Here is a 23,676-nt window from a genome sequence, read left to right on the forward strand (position 1 = left end):
GAGTAGAAATTTGGGATTCCTCAATTGACCTCTGTTGACAACCCAGTTTAGGACTCTTCATTATTGTTGGGCAAAGTTAGGATTTCAAGCCCTCATTTGGTGTCTATTGATACCTTTCTGTGTGAAGGGGTAGGACTTTCTGTCTGGAGGGATAGGAGTGACTCCCCACATGGCCTCCAATAACACTATGGCTGGGGGGTGGTTTGCTCTTCTTACTACTGACTGATGGTGAAAGTTGTGACTCTCCCTCCACCAGCACCTCTGACAGGAGGGGATGGGGGCCTCTTTATTGTCCAGTGAGGATGAAATTTCTGGCTCCTTACTTGGTCTTCTCTGATACCACGTGCGTGCGTGTGTGTGTGTGTGTGTGTGTGTGTGTGTGTGTGTGTGTGTGGTGGCAGGTTGTTTGCATGACTCACTATGCCTTTCAAAGGTGGAAATCTAGGCTTTCCCATCAGCCTTTGCTGGCATGGATGGGAGAGGAGCCACCATTTTTTCTGTGATAATTGGCTTGAGTAGAGTAGAGTGACTATTACAAGTTTTCTGTCTTGGTAGGCTGCCCTTTTCCTGCTTCTTTCGCTGGAGAGAGCAGGCTTCCCTTGGGGCTCTTATTGTCTGCGTCTATTTCATTTCTGAGTTTCTGAATTCTTCAGCTCCATGACTGGGATATATGAGGCTAAATGAAAACCCAGGGGAAGTCATCTCATTCTGCAAGTCACAAAGTCACCGCCTTGAAAGTCACTACAGCCTTGAACTCTTGTGCTCAAGTCATCCTTCCACCTCAGCCTCAGCCTTCTGAGTAACTAGGACTAATTTTTTAAATTTTTCATAGAGATGTTGCCCAGGCTATAAAAATGACATTTTAAAAAAGAAAAACCATAGACCATGCTTGCTTATTAATACAGATTACACTCTGGAAGTAAATATTCATAGAATTCAAATGATGCCTGATCCATTCATCTGGGGATATACGTGATGTCGTATGAACATCAGCAACCCAAATATCCTGTTCTTGCCTCTCTCAAAAAGTTCACTTCAAGTGTTTTTGGAATTCCCTGAGGGTTAGGTTTTCACAGGAATTAAATCATACAGTCAGCTTTCTGAACACACAATAGCTAAGATCCAAGCTGGGATTAGATACCCCACTATGCTTAGCCCTAAACCTTCAGCTGTGGTTACTATGCAGCATCCACTGTGTTTTTTTCTTTTTCCTTATTTCTCTGAGTTAATGTTTGTTATCTGCAGAGGTATTTGAAGGAGGCTTACCTTTATTACTGCTGTTGCAGACTATCATAAGAATAGCAATGTCTATTTCAAGGATGCTGTTTCCAGATAATAAAAACATCTAATTTTCAAGATACTGAGGAGTTCTGCATAAAAGAAGCGTTTTCTGCTCAGCTTTGAGCCACCCATGGTAACTTGGGCTATGAAGCAGTACTGCGTGTTCCCAGTGCCTTTATGCATGAATCAAATACTCCTACAAATACTCTGTGCCAGTCACTTGCCTGTTTGCAGGTCAGTTTCCTGGCTTCCTCTGTTCTGCTCTGTATCACGAGGAACTATGTTTCCCAAGGCTTTTTTCTTCCTGACTTCTGCAAAGATTCAGCCAAGAGGAAGAGGGAGGAAGTAGAGATGAAACCAGGATATTTCTCCTTTTCTCTCTCTGCTTCAGGGGGCACCTCCACGGGCAGGCATATGTCCACAGTGGCTCCATCTCCCACCAAATAGTTCTTTCTTCTAAGATCCCAGCTTACTGAGAAGGTCCAGAATGGTCCATCTTCTGTAGGTGGTATAGCTCCTGGGCTCTGGTAACACCCCTTCTCCTCTTTGTTCCTCTAAACTAAAGATTTGTAGTAGTTTTCTTCTGTTGATAATTTTAGGACTGCCTCATTTTCCCTCCCCCACCCATTTAACTTCTCAATTTTTCTATTACCTACATATCTAGTTAGATGTATTAAGTTTTCTCTGAAATACCTAGAGCTGTTTCTGTTTTCTTGGGAGGATTCCAACTGTTATAGACTTCTAAAAGTGGCCAGGTGCAGGGGCTTATACCTGTAATCTCAGCACTTTGGGAAGCCGAGGTAGGTGGATCACTTGAGCCTGGGAGTTCAAGATCAGCCTGGGCAACATAGTGAGACCTCATCTCTACAAAGTAAACAAAAATTTAGCCAGGTATGGTGGTGTGTGCCTGTAGTCTCAGCTGCTTGGTGGGGCTCAAGTTGAAGGATTGCTTGAGCCCAGGAGAGGATGCAGTGAGCTGTGATCATGCCATTGCACTGTAGCCTGAGTGACAGAGTGAGACCCCATCTCAAAAAAAAAGTGTACAATTCAAACCTGTACAGCTGGGAGGTTGAGGCTGCAGTGAGTCAAGATTGCAACACTGCACTCCAGCCTGGGTGACAGAACAAGACCCTGTGTATAAAAAAAAAAAAGAAAGAAAAAAGAAAAAACACAAGTCGAACAACTTGAGCAAGAATACTGAAGTCTCTGAGTGAACCAACAGGAAGTATAGGAGCAACACATTAGTATGAGACCAACTTCCTCTTTCCACATCATACTAGTTGTTAGGTACAAGGTTGTCATGTGACTCAACCCTGTAGAAAACCATTCACATTTTAGTTCATGTAATTGTCAATCCTGAAAGTTGTGCAGTTCACAACATGGTCATCTGTGTCTAAAAACAACGAGTAGGTAGACATTGTCAAACCTCAATTATCTTAGGTATTAATATTTATCTATTAGTAGGATTAAAGTTAGTCTTCGGTAATAGAAAGAAACTACAGTAGCCTAAAGAAAACAGTAATTTTCTCACATGTAAAAGTTTGTAGAGATGCAGTCTAGAGCCGATATGGCCACTTTTCTCCATGACGTTCACAGCACCCAGATGCTGGGTTCCTTTTAGCTCAAGAGCTCAATAGTTCCCTCAAGTGTGAACCTCATTCCTGTCATCCTTATCTTCCTAGAAGGAAACATTTTCCTTCTAGGCAGCAGAATAGAAGAAAAGACAGACAAAACAACAGCAACAACAAATCATGCAAGGCAATGGAAAAATACCAAGTGTCTCCTAAGGAAGAGTCCCAGTAACTGCTATATGACATCTCCTTGGCCAGCACTTTCAGGACTAGGTTAGTGGGTTTAGATAGTTCCTTCTTTCATCTATGGTAATCTTTAAGGGGGAGAGAATCAGTTACCATACATTGATCTAATGCTTTGACCTTAAACTTAAGAGACTTTAGAAGATTTGGGTCCTTAAAGCCCCCTCAAAAGAAATAGAGACCAAACTTGAAACCTAGAAACATAGGTTTTCAGTGCTAGATTTTATTGAGGTGAAAAAAATTAGGTAAAAATTACCCAGCTACTTTAAAACTGATGTAGGGACTGAAAACCGGGTTTTCCAACTCCTGGTCCAGTGATCTCTTCATGATAGGTTGCTTCACAGGAAAACTGTCTTCCTCCTGTGGCATATTAAACATGACTGCAAATTATTTGCAAATCCTTCCCTCAAGTGGTGGAGTTTATTTTAATCTCAACCGGCCTTGGGACTTGCATTGACAAACAGAATATGACAGAAGTGATACTGTATAACTTCCAAGCCTAGGTCTCCAGAGCCTTGCAGCATTTACTCTTGCTCTCTTAGAATCTAGTTGCCACAGGAACTAGCCCAAGCTAACCTGCTAGAGGGGCCTCATGGGAAGAGCTCTGAGGCACCTTGGCCAACAGCCACAGCCAACCAAGAACCATGTGAGTGAGACCATCCTGGACTAGGTAGCCCTGAACTGGCCTGCTATGTGAAACCAAACACGCAAATGAACTCAGAGGATACTTCAGCTGTTCCTAATTTGCCAATCCATAGAATGGAGAGCCAATAATTTTTTTTTAAGGCACCGAATAAGGGGTTGTTTATTATGGAGTAATAAGTAACTGGTACCTTTGCTAAGAGGGAGACCACACACCTTGTCCCACTCTTTTGTTTCTCATTGTTCCAAGTGAGACATTTAAACATAAGAATAAATGCTTGTTCCTCTAACCATTGAGTTTTGGGTGGTTTGTAACAAAGCATTATTATGGTACTAGTTGACTAAGACCTTGGTTTTAGCAAGAGATTATGTAAATTTTCTTGAGGAAACGTACGTTGAATTGACACAACTTACTAGAGTCTCTGTGTTCAGAGTACTACCTTCAACACCTGTTAGATTGGGAAGAAAAATGTGGTGGCATGTAGAAAGTACCAAAAAGAAAAGAAAAAAGGACAAAGGTTCTCCTTTTGAGCTGTTTCTACCCGTATATAAGTAAAACTCCAGTCTTCTGAGCGTTTTCTTCGTTTTCGACATACTCGAGTACCAATACAGCTATTGATTGTTTAATATATTTTAGTTGATTTAATAATTAAACAGAGGCTATGTATTTTAGTCTTCTTAGAGTCATATATCTATGAAAGAAAAAATGTATATAAAAATTAGAATATTGGGCTGGGTGCGGTGGCTCACGCCTGTAATCCCAGCACTTTGGGAGGCTGAGGTGGGTGTATCAGAAGGTCAAGAGATTGAGACCATCCTAGCCAATATGGTGAAACCCCGTCTCTACTAAAAATACAAAAATTAGCTGGACGTGGTGGCATGGGCCTGTAGTCCCAGCTACTCGGGAGGCTGAGGCAGGAGAATCGCTTGAACCCAGGAGGCGGAGGTTGCAGTGAGCCAAGATCACGGCACTGCACTGCAGCATGGTGACAGGGCAAGACTCAGTCTATATATATATACACACACCTATTGAAAGAGGTGCATCTACTTATCACTTAAATTATTTCAAAAGCCAATTTGTGGTATACTGAACTTAGAAGTTACTCTTCCCCAAAGGAGCTCCCCAATTCTCAAGTGTTGCTTCCTTTGAAAGAGCAATCAGAACACCCCAAAGCCTGCCCCCCATGGTCTGTTTCTCCATCATCTTCTGGGCAAAGTCCATAACATTGCTTGTGACATCAAGGCTTACTTCGGTTCACTCAGAACTGGGTTTATTGTTCTTTAGGGGGTAACTTCTTAGTTGCTATCACTGCAATCAAGTGATCTTAGAAGCAAATTGCCACTCATGTGCACACTTGAGAGTGTCACAATAGATATATTAATGTCCTGTCCTTGATTTTGATACCATATCCACTGTGGATGGCAGCTGATTATGGATAGAATATTGTGGCAAAGGCCATGATCTTCAGATGATGAAACTGAATGTTGGAGAGTCTGAGAATACCAGCCCCCAAAACTGTCACCTCACAAGGCCAAGCAGTGAAAAATAAAGAAGATAAGAAAAATAAATAAACTCTTTAAAAAGAAGAGTTTAGATGAAGGAAGATGTTTACTATGAAGACACTTCCAAAAAACAGAAACTTAGTGACTGAGAGGCTCAATGGTTAAGGTTTTGGTTCAGTTCTCGGTTCTGACAATTATTAATTTTGTAACTTTGAGTAAGTTCACTGTACTTTCATATCACTCTGACTGCTCATCTATAAAATGGGGAAAATAATAGCTGTTATCTCCCTCACAAAGTTGCTGTGAAGACTGAAGGAAAACATACAAGCAAAACATTTAGCACATTCCTAGCACAAAGGAGGTGCTCCATAAAAAGTGGTTATTTTTATTATTACCAATATTTTATTTTGATACTATTATGACATCAAACAAAAGCTCCTGGAATTAGAATAAATGGACAGGACAATTAAGGCAAGCAGGAGGCAGCATCTGCAAAGATAAATGTGGTCCATGTGCCACAGTTGTTAACACACCTCTTCTCTGTGTTTAGATCTGAGTGAAGGCTGTTGCATGGCCATGACTGGGTATGGCTGTGCTGGTGATGACTCACCATGGAGTAGGATACGGGTAATAAGAGGAAGTCATGCTCCTGAGACAGCTCCCAGGACGGAGGTTGCTTGGCTTTCAGGAGGCAGCTGAGTAGGAACGGTGGACCCGGCAGCTGTGCTGCCCTATCCCTGTGGCTGGCTCAGCTTCTCTGACAGGGAGAGAACCTAAGTCTACGCTGTGGTGGCTGTCCATAGGGGAATGTCACAGAGCACACTCTTTCTTCAACTTTCTCTTATCTAATCTAAGTGGTCTCCGTTATCATTTTCCCAGGGAAACATCAGCTCAGGGGATTTGATTGATAGAAAAGGAGTGAGGAAGGGAATATGTGTGAAGGAAGCTAAAAGCCCATGGGGAGAGTATTGGACTTTCTGTGGAAGGGAAGTTTGAAGACGAGGCACCCATCAGGATGTACCCACACAGACCAAACACCTCTAGAATCCTGAGTCAGCATCTTCCCCTCATGCTGATTCCTACTCCCTGCCTCAACCAAAATTCCATTGTTCGCTGGCATCACTATTCCCCTAGTCATGCAGAAATGGAACTTGGAGCTCCTCTGTGGCTCTATTATAAACCCCTCCTCCATTCAACCCATTACCATGACTTTATTCCATACAGTTTTTCTTTCTACGCACTTCCCTCCCCTCTGCCATCCCGCTGCCTTCATCACTCCTGCAACACCAAACTAACCACTCTGTCTCTTGTCTTTATCCAATCCGTCCAGATCCCCAGTATCACACCAGCGTTTCTTAGATATTATTGTGTCTTGCCACACCTTTCCTCAAAAGCCTTATTTTCCCCAATGCTTTCTTTTCTAATGTATGAAGTTCTGACTTTTCTTTATGACTTTCATGATTCCCCACCAGCTGGCTCCAGGGGGCACAATGGCTTTACTCCACTTCTCCACACCCACCCTCATCCCAGCAAGTGCACCATGGCCCTGGCACAGTGCTGATGGAATCTGAAAATATCGCCAGGGAATCATTTGCAAGACTATCCTAATAAATTACATTTTTTTTTTCCTGGAATGGGGAAACAAGGGACAGAGGGTGAAACACTTTCCCCAAAAAATGTGCTTGCCTCACTGAGACCACAGGTAAGGGCTTAATATGATGTGAGAAAGAGGATTTCTAACTTGGAATGTAATTCATTTCCTTGAATATTTAGAAAGCATCTTGGATGGGCAGGAATGAAAACCAGACACTGTACCTGCCATGACATAGTTTTCAATCAATAAGGAGATGAAGAGGCAAGCTACCAGTGTAACAGAAAGCAGAATGAAAGAAAGAGGGACTCAGTAAAGCCTTGTTCTTTTGTTGAAGGCATGAGATCCTATGAGGTAGGCATGGGCAAGTATTACCTTCATTTTCCAGATGACAAAACTTGCTTACCTGCCCCAGAGTTTAAGTGGCTTGCTTATTGTCACAGAGCTAATAATTAGCAGATTAGGGTCTCCTAGCTGGGTGATCTTTTGAATGCATGCCTCTGCCAGCAGCCAGCAGAGCTATGAAACACCGAAAGAAACAATTAAGCCTGCTTGGGAACAGTGTGAACGGGCATGGAGCTGGGAGGTCTCCTGGGAAAGGTGGCATTTGACCTGGGAATTGATGAATCCCAGAAAAGCCAATCAGAGAGGTGTGAAAACAAAACTAAAATGGAGACTGGGCCTGAAAAATTCCCAGGCAGACAAAGCCGAAGACCTTAAAAATAGCCATGTTCTTGCTAAAACTACAAACATAAGTGAAACTTAACTTGGGTCAATTTCCGATAAATGCTTATGACAGAAATAACAATTTAACCCCAGCCGATGATAAGTAGTCAACTAACATATGATTATGTGACTAGGGACTTTCCAAAAAGTTACTTTAAAAAGGCAATTATGTAACTGCAAACCAGTCAAATAATGTTTTATTTTGCTTCTGTAACTTCCCAGTAAATGCTTGCCTCTGACACTTTGTCATCGCAACATTAAACTTTTGTCAGTCTGGTGCTCCCCAATTCATGAATTGCTTCTTACTTAAATAAACTCTTTAAAATTTTACTGTGCCTCATATTTTTTAATAGAGAAGAAAGGAGAGAAGGAAGAATATTTTAGAAATAAAGGAACTTCACGGGCAGAGTCACAGTGCGAGACAAGAGGAGCAGACCAAGGGCAAGATTGCTGGGGGAGTGAGGACTCCCTCCCTCTTCTCCCCTGAGAAGCTGAGATAAAGGGGGAGGAGAAACCTGGGTGCCCCCTACTGATAAGCAGGCTCCACCCAGAGGCCAGTCCTGTGTGTCTGGGGACAAGGGGGAAAGAGCAGCAGAAGTGTCCCTTCTCCAAGATCAAGGAACGGGGGTGGGGGCAGAAGGGGGACCGTTTCCTGGACCCCAGTCCTCCAAATCAGCACCTAGAGTGGAACCAGGAACGATTCTGGAGCCACAGAGGAGAGACAGACGGTAAGTCCCCTTTTGGAGTCAGAGGCCTTGGGTGGGGTGTGAGGGTGACTGTGTGCAAATGTCCTGCCCCCACTGCAGGGGAGGGAACCTGAGGCTTACAGAGTAGAAAGGGGGAGAGAGAGGGAGGTAATGGGAGAGGGAGTGAGAAGTGGCACATTCAGGGGACAGGTTCATTCTGAAGCCCATCTGGGAAGACTGCCCTGAGATAAAAATATGTGTGTGGTGGCAGGGCGGGCAGCAAGGGTAACAAAATGGCCTGAGAAAACTCTCTTCAATGCACCGTTTCCTGCACCAGCTTCTCTCTCCTCCTTCTCCCTCCACTCACTTCAGGAAAGTGGGGACCAAAGTGAGGAAGAGCCGAGGGAACCCAGCCAGGCAGGTGGAATGGGGACTCTCTGGAGCCAAGAGGTAAGTGGCCTTCTCTCCTAGGGCTGGAATACACTGATGTTGTCACTCTGGGCTCTAAAATCCCACAAACATTCATCCCCTAACTGCCTGCTTCATCCTCACCCAAAACAGTTGACATGTTTTCTCATCTTCCAGGAGTTAAAGTAGGACTGGGTTTAGGAAGAGTTGGGATAATTATTTCTGTATAAAGTGACTATAACACTAACAGATGCATTCTCTCTCCCCTCTCCTCCTCCTCTTCCCATCCCTGTCTCTCAATCCCCTCCACCTTTTATCTTTCACCTCTTGGTTCCTCCCACAGAGCACTCCAGAGGAGAGGCTGCCCGTGGAAGGGAGCAGGCCATGGGCAGTGGCCAGGCGGCTGCTGACAGCTATCCAGGTTTTGGGCCTGCTCCTTTGTTTTTCTGTGCTTTTGTTCTACATCTTCCAGAACTGTGGCCCTCGTAAGCAAGATCCCAGACACCCTAACCCAGTCAGCCCTCACCCAGCCCTGGCACCTGGGCCCAGTCCCTGCTCCTGGGGCTTCTGTGCTCCCTGACCCTTGGGGTCCCCATTGTTCTTCCTCTCTGCGTCCTAACCATTTCTTTTTCATCAGCTCCCCGCTTAGTTACTCACCTGATGTTCTTTGCCTAGCCCCTTGGGAGAGCCCTGGTCTTTTTGCCTCTTCTTTCCCAGCTCTGAGCTTTTCCCCACAGGCCCCTGTGAGACATCTGTGTGTTTGGATCTCCGGGATCATTACCTGGCCTCTGGGAACACAAGTGTGGCCCCCTGCACCGACTTCTTTGGCTTTGCCTGTGGAAGGGTCAAAGGGACCTATAATTCTTTTCAGGAGCTTGCCACAAAGAACAAAAACCGACTTCGGAGAATACTGGGTAAGGAAAGCAGGGTAGAAGATGCTCTGTGCAAGTGGGTGCCTAGAATGACCATGACTACTCCAAACCCTATGTAGTTGTGGAACAACTGGTTTGTGCCATCCCAGGTGGGATTATATGGATGGATGATTGGAGATGATGGGGGAGTAAAAGAGGTAGGACGGCGGGAGCTGCCTGGATTTGCTCCTCTCTCACTGTTTCCTGTTGCCTTACCTTGGGTACCCTTCTTCCATTTCTCTTGGTCCCTCTCTGCATTTTTTTCTTTATCTGATTTCCATCTTCTTTGCTTCTCCATGTATCCATAATTACTCCATTCTCTCCAACTTGTCCCTTTTAGCAAGCTCCATCTTTGTTGCTTCCTCCAAATGTTCAGTTTCTATCCTATGCATGGTGTCTTCCTCCACAAGCATCTCCTCAGCACCTCCTGCATTTCAATTCTTTTGTCTGTCACTCTCATTCTCTAACCTCCAAAACCTCTAGTCTCCCAATGCCTCCTTTTCAACGTTATCCTCTCCCTCTCACCATGCCAAAGCTCCCCTCTCTCAAAATGATCTCTTGCTTCTTGCTTCTCCTTTGAAACCTTGGACCATGGCAAGCAAGTTGATCTGGAACAAGTGGGATGATAGAGATGGATGACTGAAGATGATGGATGATGGTGGAATGAAAGGGGTAGGAGAGTGGGGTGGGAAGTGAGAGAGGGCTTCATCACTGTGCATAAGAGAAAAAGTGGGTAAGTACAAAGGATGTGTTGGAAGAATAGGAGAGCTGAGTTAATTGGCAGTGGAAGTAAAGTTCCTGCAGATGGGGGCTGGAGAGGAAAACTGCTAGGACTGAGAGGAAAACCAGAATGATACACTGTAACTGTGTAGGAGGTTGGAAGTGCGTCCCAGGAAGTTGGTGGATGGTGATGAGGATTTGGGAATAAGAACATATAAGATAGGCATGCGTTTCCAGTGCAAGGGAACCTAAAGAATGTGTTGACACTATCAATTAGAATCTGGGAAAAATAATGCCCCCCTCTGCCCCCCTTTTTTGATGGGGAAAGAGTGGGAGGTGGACTCTCTTTGGGTAGATGGATACTTTCAGGGAAGGCTCAGAGATAAAAAGAAAAAATATGCTCAGGATAAATTCTATTGCCTACAGTGGGATGAATAGATTTCAGGGGGACTGAGGGTGGAAAGAGTGTTAGATATTAGAGGGTGGATGATTCGGAGAGACTTGCATTTGATTATTGTAGTGTGTTTGTTTGTTTCCTGGGATCAATGGATGAGAAGTCTGGACTAGGAGAGTCCTCTCCTGTTTCTTCTCTTTGCTAAACCTTTACTTATGAGTTTTCTTCTCTCCAATTCCTTAAAGTTTTCTAGTTCCCTGAATTTGTCTGATTTCTTCAGTCATTTCTTTCTTTCCTGTCTTTCATTTCTCTCTTTTATCCTTTGCCCATATCCCACTTATTGCTACCTGTCTCTTTTCGTCCCTGTCTTTTCCTTCTTGATTTCTTTCCCACATTTCTTTTATTTTCCATATTGTCTTCTTCTCCTCATTCTCTTTCCCTGCTTTCATCATTTCATCAAGTTGGTCTATCCCAAATTGGGCAGTGCTCTCATCCTTCTTATTTTCCTCTCTATTCCTCCCCCTCCTTCCATCTTCTGTGGGAGTCTTTCTTTCCTGTAAGCTCTCTGTCTCCCACCCTCCCTCTTTGCCTCTACACCAGTTGCCACTCCTTTAATTCTCCTGCCGACACAAAGAGTCAAACTCTGTAAAATATTTGAAAAGATTTATTTTGAGCCAAATATGAGTGAAAATGGCCTGTGATACAGCCCTCAGGAGATCCTGAGAACATGTGCCCAAGGTGGCCGGGGCACAGCTTGGTTTTATACATTTTAGCACGAGACATCAATCAAATACATTTAAGAAATACATTGGTTTGGTCCAGAAAGGTGGAACAACTCAAAGGGGCAGGGGTGGCTTACAGGCTATGGGTGAATTTAAACATTTCCGGGTTGATGGTTGAGTTTGTCTAAAGATCTGGGATAGATAGAAAGGAAATGTTCAGGGTAAGATAAAGATTGTGGAGACCAAAGTTCTTTTGAAGTCTTATAGTGGCTGCCCTTAGAGACAATAGGTGACAAGTGTTTCCTGTTTAGATCTTAGTTAATCAAAAGATCTAGCTATGTTAACACAGATATGTTAATAGCTAATAGAGATTCTTTATAGATGCAAATTTTCCTCCACAAAGAACAGCTTTGTAGGGTCATTTTAAAATATGGCAAAGAATCATGTTTGGGGGTAAAATATTTTTATTTTCTTCTTTGTCTCATAATGTTATGCCAGAATCAGGTTGGAAAGTAAATCATGTTACATGGGGTTAAATAAAACCCATCTGATGAGAACTTATGATATAGGGCATGACTCCCCAGACCCCTTTGATAGGAATTTGGGCAAGATAAAAATAAAATCAGAGTTTAGTCCTCACTCCCATGCTTCCTTTCTAGAGGCCCGGAATTCCTGGTACTCAGGCTCTGGGGAGGAGAAAGCCTTCCAGTTCTACAACTCCTGCATGGATACACGTGCCATTGAAGCTGCAGGGACTGGTCCCCTCAGACAAGTTATTGAGGAGGTGAGAAAAGCTGGGATACTAACTTTTCTGGACACATAACATATGGGACCAATGCATGCTTAGGGCTGCCATTTTTTTCCTAGGGGGTGGATCTTCTTCCTAGGGCCCCCCAAGTTCTAGGAGAGAGATGGAGATGGAAATGGTTATGCCCTGTGGAAATATCAGGACCTTGGGAGAAGGCAGATAAAAAAGGACAGATGTGGCGCCCTAGAGGAATCAAGGCGCCCAGGGCAGAGGTCAGGCAGTAGCAGCTGTGTAAGAGACGACCAAGACAATGAGGGATGGGCTCCACAGATCCTATGCTCAGCCCTTTCTCTCTCCTTTAAAGCTTGGAGGCTGGCGCATCTCTGGTAACTGGACTTCCTTAAACTTTAACCGAACGCTGAGACTTCTCATGAGTCAATATGGCCATTTCCCTTTCTTCAGAGCCTACCTGGGACCTCATCCTGCCTCGCCACACACACCAGTCATCCAGGTGAGGGATGCACTGGCAAAGATACAGTTGGACCTGGCCTGACTCCATCTCTAGTCAATCATCCCTTAGAGGAAGGTTGCAGGTTGGGAAGAGAGGACACCTGTGTGATATAGGAAACAACCCAACCTTAAGGGAAAATTATTGATATGAAAGTCAGGGACATTAGCTGGGGGTGGGAAATGGAGCAGCAGAGCCAGTGCTGGGAAGACAGAAGTAGGCCTGGTCTTTCTTACTGTAAATCTGGATTAATCTCAGAGCCCCTTAACTAGTCCTCCTATCTCTAGGATTGCTCTCATTTTATTTACTCTTTATTTTTACTAGAGGGAACTTTTCTAAACCAAGGGCTAACTATACTACTGTCTGTATTTAAATGCTTGTCAATGACCCAGTGGCTTGCCAGGTCATCAGAATCTAGTCCCTAATCTTTAGTAAAGCTTTGCAAGCACCTTGTGATCTGACCCTTACACACTTCTCCAGCCTTATCTCCTGTACATTCCTTCTCTCTCTTACCCCCAAGCCATGCTGACTCACTGCTACTTCCAGGAATATTTCTTAGTTCTTTGCCTATGCTGCTCCCTGTGCCTGCAACCATCCCCCACACTGAACCTGGAAAACTTACATGTTTTTCAAATGTTGGCTTTATTATCTCTTCCAGGAAGTCTTCACCGACACCCTGGTTATGAGTTAGATGAAGCCTTTCTCTCGCTTTTCTCATTTCCTCATGCTCTCAGCATTTATCACTCTGTGTTGAACATTGTGAGCCTCCTTAGAAAAGGACCATGCTTTATTTGCCTTTGTTCCTTAGGACCTAGCACAGGGCCAGGCAGCTAGAGGCTTTTGTCAGGTATATGTTGAGTGAGTAACTAAATAAAAACACTGGAGCTGTCACTATTGTGGTTAATGTAATGCTATCTGCATATTTGGACCCTACTGTCAAAAGAGCCACAAAATTACTAGAGGATAAGTACAAAAGAATTGATTATCATTATGAGGTGTTCTAAAATTCAGTTCTAAACAGTGTGCTCAGGAGTTTAACTGATGTAGTCTTTGGGGGCCAGTAAAGATCTGGTTAAGAAGAGGCCCAGAGAGGAGAGAATGAGAGAAAGCGAACTAAGCAAGCCTTGAAACATGGTTAATTCACACAAGTGGAGGTGAAGCTATGGGGTGTTGGAAATCCTGAGCCAGGGGGAGGACCTGGAATGATGTGATTCCTCCATGGGGTCAGTGAGGACGCTGGTCTATTAACTGAGGATTTGGGAGGCAGAGTGGGGTGCAGTGGGAGATAAAAGTGAGACTGAAGACATAAGGTTGAGCCTGATTATTTCTAAGAAGTCAGGCAGAGGTGAAACATTTGACATAATAGAAAAAAAAAAAAAAAAGAGCTACTGAGGCCATCCAACTGTTAGGACAATTGTGCATACAGCAAATATTTTGCTGGTTGTGCATAGTCAGCAGTTTTGAATGTCAGTCTGGGAGTGTCGAGGAAACTAAATGAGCATTTTTTGAGGCCCTGAGATAGAGGTAGAAACGGAAAGGAAGAGCCAGGCACAAGGATTTAGGCAACTTCACCAAAGTGATGATAGTCCATGCTGTTTCTAGAGGATTTGGTGACTGATTGGATATAAATAAAGAAAGTGGGGGATTACACAATGATCCCATTGTTTTGATTTAGTGTGAATGGGAGAAGGGTGGTTATCATCAGTGTGAGCCTAGATAGTCTCTTGGGTTAAAAGCAGGTAGGAAAGATGGACTACAGAAGGAGAACTTCAAAGACTGAGGGCAGAAGGGAGCCAGGGAAGAGTGAGTACAGTTGGAGAGATGGGAGCTAGACCAGTATGGTGGGCCACAAAGGAAAGAAAAGGAGCTTCAGGAAGGAGGGGTCAGCTCAGAGAACAAGGAATGAGAAGACACCCTTGGATACCTAAAGATACTTTCCAAACAGTTATGGCAGTGGACACAGACTGTACAGAGCTTAGGAGGAAGGTAAGAAAGTGGAAACAGTGGGCATAGATGCTTTTTTGTTCCTTGAACTGTGGACATACAATGTAGCAAAAGGGTCAAGTGAAAGTTTTTTTCAAGACAGAAGGAAAAGTATATGGCTCAAGATAAGAGTGGGATATTGAAATTGGAGAAGAAAAGGGAAAGGGTAGAAGCAAAGATCTTCAGAATAGAATCAAGGATTCATCAGGGCCAGACTAAGGTGAAATATACATGGTGCTTACCTGGGGTGCTAATTTAAGAAGGTCCCTAAAACTCAGTATCATGATAAATAGTATTTTAATACACATTCCTAAAAAAATCAAAATCAATGCAACAATACATGATGAACCAAAATATCAAACTTTTCTTCATTATGAATTTTTTGACAAAAGATTATGCTTTTTTCCCCAAAATGGAAAAAATTCTATGTGAATCATTTTGAAAATACTAATGATTTTTCTTTTCAAAATGAATCAAAAATACACTGAGGACTTTTCTTGAACACAACATGATTCTTTTCAAAATTGACTAAAAGTATGTTTTTTGGGAGAAAAAAGTCCATGATAAGCAAAGTTTTGAGATTTTATTTATCATACATTTTTGGTAGTAATTTTGATTTTTTAAAATGTTAATTAAGTATTCATCTTGATTACTGAGTTTTTTTTAAAAAAGAGTTTATTTGAGCAAAGACTGATTTGTGAATTGGGCAGCATCCTGAAGGAGTAGAGGTTCAGAGAGCTCCACCCAACAATGTAGGCAGGCAGTATTTACAGAAAGAGGAAGTGACACCCAGAAACAACTTGATTGGTTACAGCTTAGCAATTGTCTTTAATGGACATGGGCTGATCACTTGACAGCCTATGGTTGCGTGAAGATCAACTGCTATGGCTGGCTGAGACGGAGCTACCTATTGCAAGAATATACTCTTAAGTTAGGTTGCAGTTTGATTACTGAGTTTTTGGTGTGTCTTAGATTTTGTACCTGGGACAAGTTCCTCACTTCACTCACCCTGGCGTTGTTCCTGAGACAAAGAATAGCTCCTTTTAGGATGCTGATTATTATGCTTCTGCCTTACTTGGCACACCCACATTGGTTGTAATACTCACCATCTCTTCCCATTCTCACATCTGGACTCTTCTCATGCCCCTCAACCCCTAATCCCTTCCTTTCTTTGTACTCTTGCTTCTCTTCTGTCCAGTCTTTAGGTCCATCTCCCAAGGCCATCTCCCATGGTATATTCCCCACCTCCCCACGCCTGCCCTCTCCATCTGCCATGCTCCCTGCTTCTCTCCAGTCTCTCTTGTGTCCAGATAGACCAGCCAGAATTTGATGTTCCCCTCAAGCAAGATCAGGAACAGAAGACCTATGCCCAGGTAAGATGGCACATGGACAAAGGCCCTGCCCTCTGAGGCCAGGAGAAAGGTGGGCACCTCTGGCACCTGTGACTGACATTTCCTTCCTCCAGATCTTTCGGGAATACCTGACTTACTTAAATCAGCTGGGAACCTTGCTGGGAGGAGACCCAAACAAGGTGCAAGAACACGCTTTCAGGTCCCTCATCATCACTTCACGGCTGTTCCAGTTTCTGAGGCCCCTGGAGCAGCGGCGGGCACAGGGCAAGCTCTTCCAGATGGTCACTATCGACCAGCTCAAGGTGCCTGGAACTGGGGGCCAGAAGACTGTGGGCATGGGAACCTTCCTCCCAAACATTACCTCATTTCCTTCTTCCTCCTAGTGCCCTTAATTCCTTTTCATTCTGTCTCTGGCTCCATCTCCTCCTCCAATTAGCCTCTTTTCTTCTTTTTCTCACACCCAAGGGGAAGCCCTTTCCCCTTCCTTCTCTTTTCCTTCTCCCCCTCAGCTTTGTGTCCCTCCTCTAAGGAAATTGCCCCTGCCATCGACTGGTTGTCCTGCTTGCAAGCAACATTCACACCGATGTCCCTGAGCCCCTCTCAGTCCCTCGTGGTCCATGATGTGGAATATTTGAAAAACATGTCACAACTGGTGGAGGAGATGCTGCTAAAGCAGAGGTTTGCCCCAGGTGGGATTGGGGAGATCATGGAAACGGAGGAGAGCCTGTGTACCATAGATCTTGGGGGCAGAGGAAACCTTGGGGAAGGCAGGCTGGTAAGGGCCTCCCAGGAAGATAAGAGGAACTTGCTACCTGTGGGGGCAGAGAAGCGTAGGGTGGGTGGCACAGAGAGGATGGAGGGATGTGTCTTGGGAGCACGAGTAAGGGAGGATACACACGACATGAAGAATGGAGGGTCAGCCAAGACACAAGGTCTGCTGAGAGTAGAACACCAGCCAGTCAAGAGCCTCTGAGCTGTAGAAGATGCTGGAAGACCCAGACACAGAGGACAGTTGAGTGCATGTATGTCTTTTTAGCAGCTGAGGACTGTGGGCTGGAGGAGGAGGCACATGAGATGAGGAGATGAAGATGGTGAAGGCTGGGGGTGCTTAGGGGAAGAAAACAAGAGGAGGGCCCATTCCTCAGGTGTGGTGTGAGGATTCTGGAGCTCTTATGGGAAACAATGTCTAAGAGCATTTCTGCTAGTATCAGGAAATCAAGGGGGTGTTGGGGTTGTGGACATGAGAGAGTGGCTCTTTGTTAGGGTCTCTGCCTCCTCTGATCCCTGGGTGGCTACCACCTGAAAGCAGTGGATTTCTTCCAAGGGCTTGGGCCTAAGGGCCTTCTTCATGGTGGTAGCAGCATCTAGAAATCCTTTTTGAGGGAGGTAGCTGCCCGTTCACATGGGAGTGAGGAGGCTTACATAAGGGTGCAATGCAGTTCTGGCAGGAGCATTGCCGGTGGAGCAGAGAGGAGTCACAGAGACCAGCTTACTTCTGCTTGTGAGATACATCTGAGGACAACCTGAGATACCTTGACTGTGGAAGTAGAATCTGTTTCATGACATGAGTCCAGACTCCATCTAGCCCAGAACTTTCTTTCCCTGTGACTTTGAAGGCTGCTTCTTCATCTAGTTTTTTTACTAAGGAGCTAGATCCCACCCAACCTACACCACGAAAAGCTCTTTTTGACTTGGGTGCAATGTTAAAACAGTTATTAATACAGAGGAGAAGGGGCTGCCTTCAGGAGGATCAAGGTGACTTATATAAGAGGAGGCTCTTTTTGAGGCATCCCCAGATTCCTGGGGTATATGTGTGGGTCTCTTTTGTCTCCATAGGGACTTTCTGCAGAGCCACATGATCTTAGGGCTGGTGGGGACCCTTTCTCCAGCCCTAGACAGTCAATTCCAGAAGGCACGCAGAAAGCTCAGCCAGAAACTGCGGGAACTGACAGAGCAACCACCCATGGTGAGGAGAGGAGCGGGCGTATTTGCCCAGATACTCGAAAGGAGTATCTACTCTTTTGAGGGGTAAATGTTGGCATCTGTCTCTCAGGGAGGGGGCCACGATGGTAGATGCCCCTCCATGTCTTGGCTTTCCACAGAAGCAGGCAAGTTGGACAGACAAAGTTTAACTTGAAAACCAAGATACCATGTGCCAGACCTTCAGGCACACATCTCCCAGCCTGACTACTTCTCTGGCTTCTTGCTGGGTGTTTGAGCTCAAATATAAAACTCTGAAATTGTCAAGGACTGCCCTTTCTTTGTCATTACGCTTATACTATTTGCTCAGGATAACTTGGACTTAGAGCTTACAATTTATTAGGATGAGAGAGAGAGATGTTAAGCAGTGGCCTTCCTTAATATCTAGTTGATTTTATGTTCAAACATGCTTCACAAAGAGTTTATCTCTGATATCCAGTGGGATCCATTGGGCCACATGTAGGCTTTGTGGCACAGATGTGGATATAGCTGAGGAGGGGCCTGGGTAGAAAATGCACTTCACTCACCAGAGTCTACTTATTACATAAGACACAGAGATGCTCCTTTGCTGAGAATCTTGAAATCCCAAGTTGGATATATCCAAAAGCGAGCAGAAGAGTTTAGTACATTGGATATGTCCCAACCTCAGTGAAGGCTTCAGGTTAGTCTTAAAAATCACTGGATTTTTTTTTCTTAGTAATTTGTGGGCCATTTCCCTGCCTTGGAGAAACTCTCTGCTTTGGCAACCTAAAATTGCTGTGGAATTCAGAGAAGGAAAAGGCATTCACTGGGACTGGAATGTAGTTATTGCTTATCAAGAGCTAATGATGCGCTAGACACTCTTTGAAAACCTTTAGATCTATTAGCTGATTTAATCTTTACAATTCCATGAGGTACCATGGGTGCCATTTTGTTCCTGTTTTAAAGATGAGGAAACAGAGGCACGAAAGTTAAGGAAGTTGCTCAGGTATGACAGTAAGTTAGTGAAGTGAGGATTTGAACCCTGGCAGTCTGGCTCCAGGGTCTGTGTTGTTTGCTCATTGTGCTTAAAAAGCAGTCTTCCTGAGGAGCATCACTTGGGTTGGAGAGTCGCCAAGAAGCTTCTGCCCAGCTTTTCTCTTGATTCAGGTGAAGCAGACCAGAGCCCCAAGTTATCTTAATTGGGATTGCTACAAAATCCTGGCAACAAACAGCTACCTATAAACGCCAGCACCATAGCCTCATGGCACTTCTTGGAGGTTGTAAGAGTGCTAATGTTGAGGCTCAGGCTTAAAGAATACAGAAGGCTTAGATGTCCTGAAGCCATTATCTTTTCTATTAGGACACGTAATTGTCCTTGGGCTTAAAAGTTGAATTAATCTCTGCCAACAAATAGTTGTGTGACCTTGGGGAAGCCACTTCCCCTTTCTGCGACAATAGTATAAAAGATGACACTTAATGATAATAGCTGATATACATGGAGTAGTCATTGTCTGTTAGCACTTAGGACAGGTTATTTCGTTTAAATCTTCCAGAAACACTTGGAGGTTTACAATCCCTGTTTCTCAGATGCAAAAATAGGCTTAGAAAGGTCAAGAAACTTTCCCAAGACCACACAGCTCACAAGTAAATGAACAGACTCCAAAACAGATGTTTTGGCTCATAAAGTCATGTTTTTAACCACACACTGTACAGGATTGAGAAATAAGTAGGTGCTACAAACAAAGGTTAGAAAACTTTTTTATAAAGGGCAAGATAGTAAATACTGACTTTGTGATCCATAAATGGTTGGTGTTACAACTGCTCAACTCTGTCCCTGCAGTGCAAAAACAGCTATACACTAAGTAAATGGATAGGTATGGCTGTGTTCGCAGGGGATCCTAATTTAGACAGCAGATATGGGGATCCTGATTTAGACAGCAGATATTTTTGGAGTTCCCGAGAGGGAGAGATCAGGGAGCATTTGAAGGATCAGTGGGATCTCTGTGCAGGAGGTGGAACCGACAAAAAGTTTAGAGAGAGGAAGAAGTTTTCTGGTGAAGAAAGGGGTATCATCTCATTGGGATAGGGCAGGAGGCAGGCTGGCTAAAACTTGGTGCAGAGTGAAGGATCCTCCTGGTGGCTCTGGCTGAGAGGGGAAGACTAGGCTTGCATGGCAGGCTGTGTCCACTGATGCCCGTGGAGCATGCTCCGGGTGTTTGAGAATCAGCAAGGAAGCCAGGGCACCTGGATCAGAGTGATTAGGACAATAGTGGGGAGGGAATCAGAGCAGGAAGGAGAGAACCATACAAGGTCTGGTAGGTCACTGAAGGACTTTTGCTTCTCTCTCTATGAAATAGAGACATGCAGAGGGATTTATCTCATTTGTATTTTAAAAGAACATATTTTAAGGTTAGCAATGGGATGTCCTGATGATGAGTGATGTGAGAGGAAGAATGGAATCAAAGACATGACCTAGAGTTTGGCCTTGATATGATCAAAATGTTTGGTTCAATTCAGTGGCCATTAATTACCGACTTCTGATCATATTCTTTTGAATGAATTATACTCTATAGTGCCCTTATACAGAAGATTTCTAAATCTCATTATTGGACCATCTTTGGATGATTAGTTTTGAATAGAGTTATAGTCAATGAAAATGGCTGTTAAGTCAGGTTTTCTTTTGTGAAATTTAGGAAGGTGGGTTTTGAGAAGTAAAAGCAGAACTTCACATTTGTGATGATTAAATGTGAATGATTTATATTCAGCCCAACATCTCAATTTATTCAGGTCTTCCAGCTTTGGATCATTTGCAGTTTTATTCAGTGTATCTTCATCCAGACTACTGTTAAGATCCTGAAGGGAGAAGGGCATTGGTCAGGTTATTGAAGACCTAGCTATGGATTTATGCATTCGTTTTTGTAACAAACATTTGTTGAGAACCTAGTGTACTTCAGGTACTTCTCCAGGCACTTGGAATGCAGCAATGAACAAAACAGACAAATAAATAACCTTGCCTTCAGCTGTATATCCTGGTGAAGGAAGAAAGGCAATAAACAAACTAATAAAATAATAAAATATGTTAGGTTGTGTTATGAAGGAAAGCAAAACAGGAAATGAGGAAAGGAAATGCTAAGTGAGTGGTAGTTAGGATTCTTAGTAGGAATGTCAGGGGAGGTCAAGTTAACTTGATATCATTCACCATTGATGTTTACTTATGATTTGGCCAGATGAGACTCCACTGTAATTGCACTGTCATTCAACATCAGTTTCTCTAATTCACTAGGACTCAATCTGTATTTTCCAAGAATGGCTAAATCAAGATAATGCCAACAGAGTGGGGTAGTGCCTTAGGGTACTTGAAAGGTATTATTTCACCTGATCCCCAAACCTGTGAGGAAGGTAGACTAGATGTTGTTTTCATTTTGACAACTGGTGTCACTGAATCACAGGGGTTTAAGTTAATAACTCAAACTTAGTAAGTGCTAATACTCTATTCAGTGGTAGGATGGTCGTGGTGCTTGAGGATGTATTTCGTCTATAGATGGGTTTTGTTAGCCTGTAGAATCTTTTGCAAACATTGAATTAATCACCAATATTCAAAAATTAGGATATGGCATGCCAGCATTCAGTTTTCCACCCTGTGTGTGTGTGTGTGCGCCCGCGCCAGGTTTCCACGCTCTGTGTGTGTGTGTGTGTGTGTGTGTGTGTGTGTGCGCGCGCGCACGTCTGTGAAGCTTGGGAAACACTGGACTAGCCTTCTCCTGTGGCGACAACTGACTGTCGCTACATGGCGCAGCTGGGGGCTGGGTGCGTTCTCTGTAGCCCCACCATGCCCTGTGGCTCTGATGTTGCCCTGCTGTTCTCTGTTATGCCTCCACATGGCCCCTATTGGAGTTTGGGGGTTCTGGTCTTTCATATGCCTTAGTTACACAAGACTTTTAGCCAGAGGAATTTTTATTATTTTGACATCATTTTTCTTCAGTGATCCTATCATAGTCCTTAGTAGTTACACATTATTTTCCAAGTGTTCAAAAACTGTCTAACGATTCGTTCTACAATTTTGCTTAGAAATTAACGTTAAAGTTTCCTGGTTGGCCTGTAATCCCTAAAATTTCCTTTCATCCTATAGAAGATTGGTCAAATTTTTGCTTCCCTCCGGACTTGTAGAATTTGTCCTGATTTCTATCATTTCTCAAATACTATTTGTGGTTCTGAGGTTACATGTGCAACTTTTTTTTTTTTTTTTTTTTTTTGGTGCCCTAAAATTAGTCCACTGAGTTTCTTTATCTTGGGTTTGAAATATTTTTTCTATTGTTTATATTTTGGAGACTTTTTTTTCTCTAATTCTATTTCTCTCCTTCTCTCTCTCTCTGTAACTCTCCCTTTGCAGTCAGTGTGGTATACACTACCATTCCACATCTTGAGAGACAGCTGTAGCAGTAGTCTGCAGTGGCGATTGTACTCTCCAGCAGTCAGGTCCCATGGCAAAGCATGTTGGAGAAATGATCAGGCTCCAGCAAAGGGCATCAGGAAACAAATCAAGAACAGGAGGGTGAGCAGGATAGGCAGATCCACACTTCCAAGCTCAAGTGAGCTCTCTTTTGATGCTGGTTGCTGCTCCAGGTGTAGCAACTGTCTGATAAGAGGTATTCCTGGAGCCAAGCTTGTCCAGCAGAATGTGGCTGGCAGATTCTCAACTTGGCCCTATAATTGCTTTCAGACCCGGATTTCCTTTTAGTTCCTGTTGTTTCAGAGCTCCAACTCATGCAGCATGAGAAGAATCTGAGCCTCTTCTCTTTATCAGAGACAAGGTTGGCCAGGTGCGGCGGCTCATGCCTGTAATCCCAGCACTTTGGGAGGCCAAGGCAGGTGGATCACTTGAGCCCAGGAGTTTGAGACCAGCCTGGCCAACATGGCAAAACTCCATCTCTGGTGGTAGCCACCTGTAATCCCAGCTACTTGGGAGACTGAACAGAAGACTCACTTGAACCCGGGAGGTGAAGATTGCAGTGAGCCGAGATCGCACCACTGTTCTCCAGCCTGGGTCACAGAGTGAGACTCTGTCACAAAATAGAAATAAAAATAAAAATAAAAATAGACAAGGTTAGCAGACCTCAAGGTGCAACAGAACACAGATGTGGGCAGCCAGGCCTGCAGCAACCTCCAAAATGATAACCTCTTTAACTGGTGGGTTCAGAAGTTTCTTCTTCAGTGACTACCAGACTGGCCTCTTTGGTCTGTTTCCTCTAGTGGGATGCACATAAACCGCCTCCGTTCCCAGGACCAGCCTAGCTCCTGCAGAGAGAGTATTAGTGGCACCCTTCCTACCTTCCCTGTGGACAGGTCTTTGGGAAGTAAAAAAATCACAGGAATAAAGTTTTGAGGCTTCATCCTGCCTAACCCAAATTAGCATATTAGCTGGTATTTATCAGTTCCAGCTCAGCTTTCCCTCAAGCCAGCTACCTCCTCCTGCCCCTGGGTTCCTTGAGTTTGTGTCTCCATTTACCCTGTGTCATCTCTGGGTTTACACCTTGGTCAAGTTTTCAAAGCCATTCAAGCCTACCGCCAAGACCTTCTCAGCGTCTGTCTCTTATGTTTCTCATTCTCGAGGTCCTCAGCTGGCACTGCCCTCTTGGGTGTTTGTCCATGGCCTCCTGCCTCTGCAGTGAAAGCCCTCCACCTTCCCGTTCTATTCTCTCCTCTCTGACTTGGCTGGAAGTCTTCCAGCTCTATGAATTTATACAAT

At 44.1% G+C, this 23,676-nt stretch overlaps 1 protein-coding gene across 1 annotated transcript in view; it reads left to right on the plus strand.

The window, feature by feature from the left end:
* Positions 1–23,676, plus strand: part of LOC105471194 (Kell metallo-endopeptidase (Kell blood group)) — a 42,960-nt gene that overhangs the window by 13,479 nt on the left and 5,805 nt on the right. Inside the window, exons 2-11 of the mRNA XM_071094121.1 lie at positions 8,049–8,285; positions 8,581–8,693; positions 8,995–9,136; positions 9,389–9,565; positions 12,058–12,182; positions 12,511–12,657; positions 15,948–16,010; positions 16,103–16,291; positions 16,519–16,667; positions 17,826–17,955. Of these exons, the coding sequence (XP_070950222.1) occupies positions 8,049–8,285; positions 8,581–8,693; positions 8,995–9,136; positions 9,389–9,565; positions 12,058–12,182; positions 12,511–12,657; positions 15,948–16,010; positions 16,103–16,291; positions 16,519–16,667; positions 17,826–17,955 (1,472 nt within the window). The remainder of the gene's footprint in view (positions 1–8,048; positions 8,286–8,580; positions 8,694–8,994; positions 9,137–9,388; positions 9,566–12,057; positions 12,183–12,510; positions 12,658–15,947; positions 16,011–16,102; positions 16,292–16,518; positions 16,668–17,825; positions 17,956–23,676) is intronic.

Source organism: Macaca nemestrina, chromosome 4 (assembly GCF_043159975.1).
Source record: "Macaca nemestrina isolate mMacNem1 chromosome 4, mMacNem.hap1, whole genome shotgun sequence".
Lineage (NCBI taxonomy): Eukaryota > Metazoa > Chordata > Mammalia > Primates > Cercopithecidae > Macaca > Macaca nemestrina.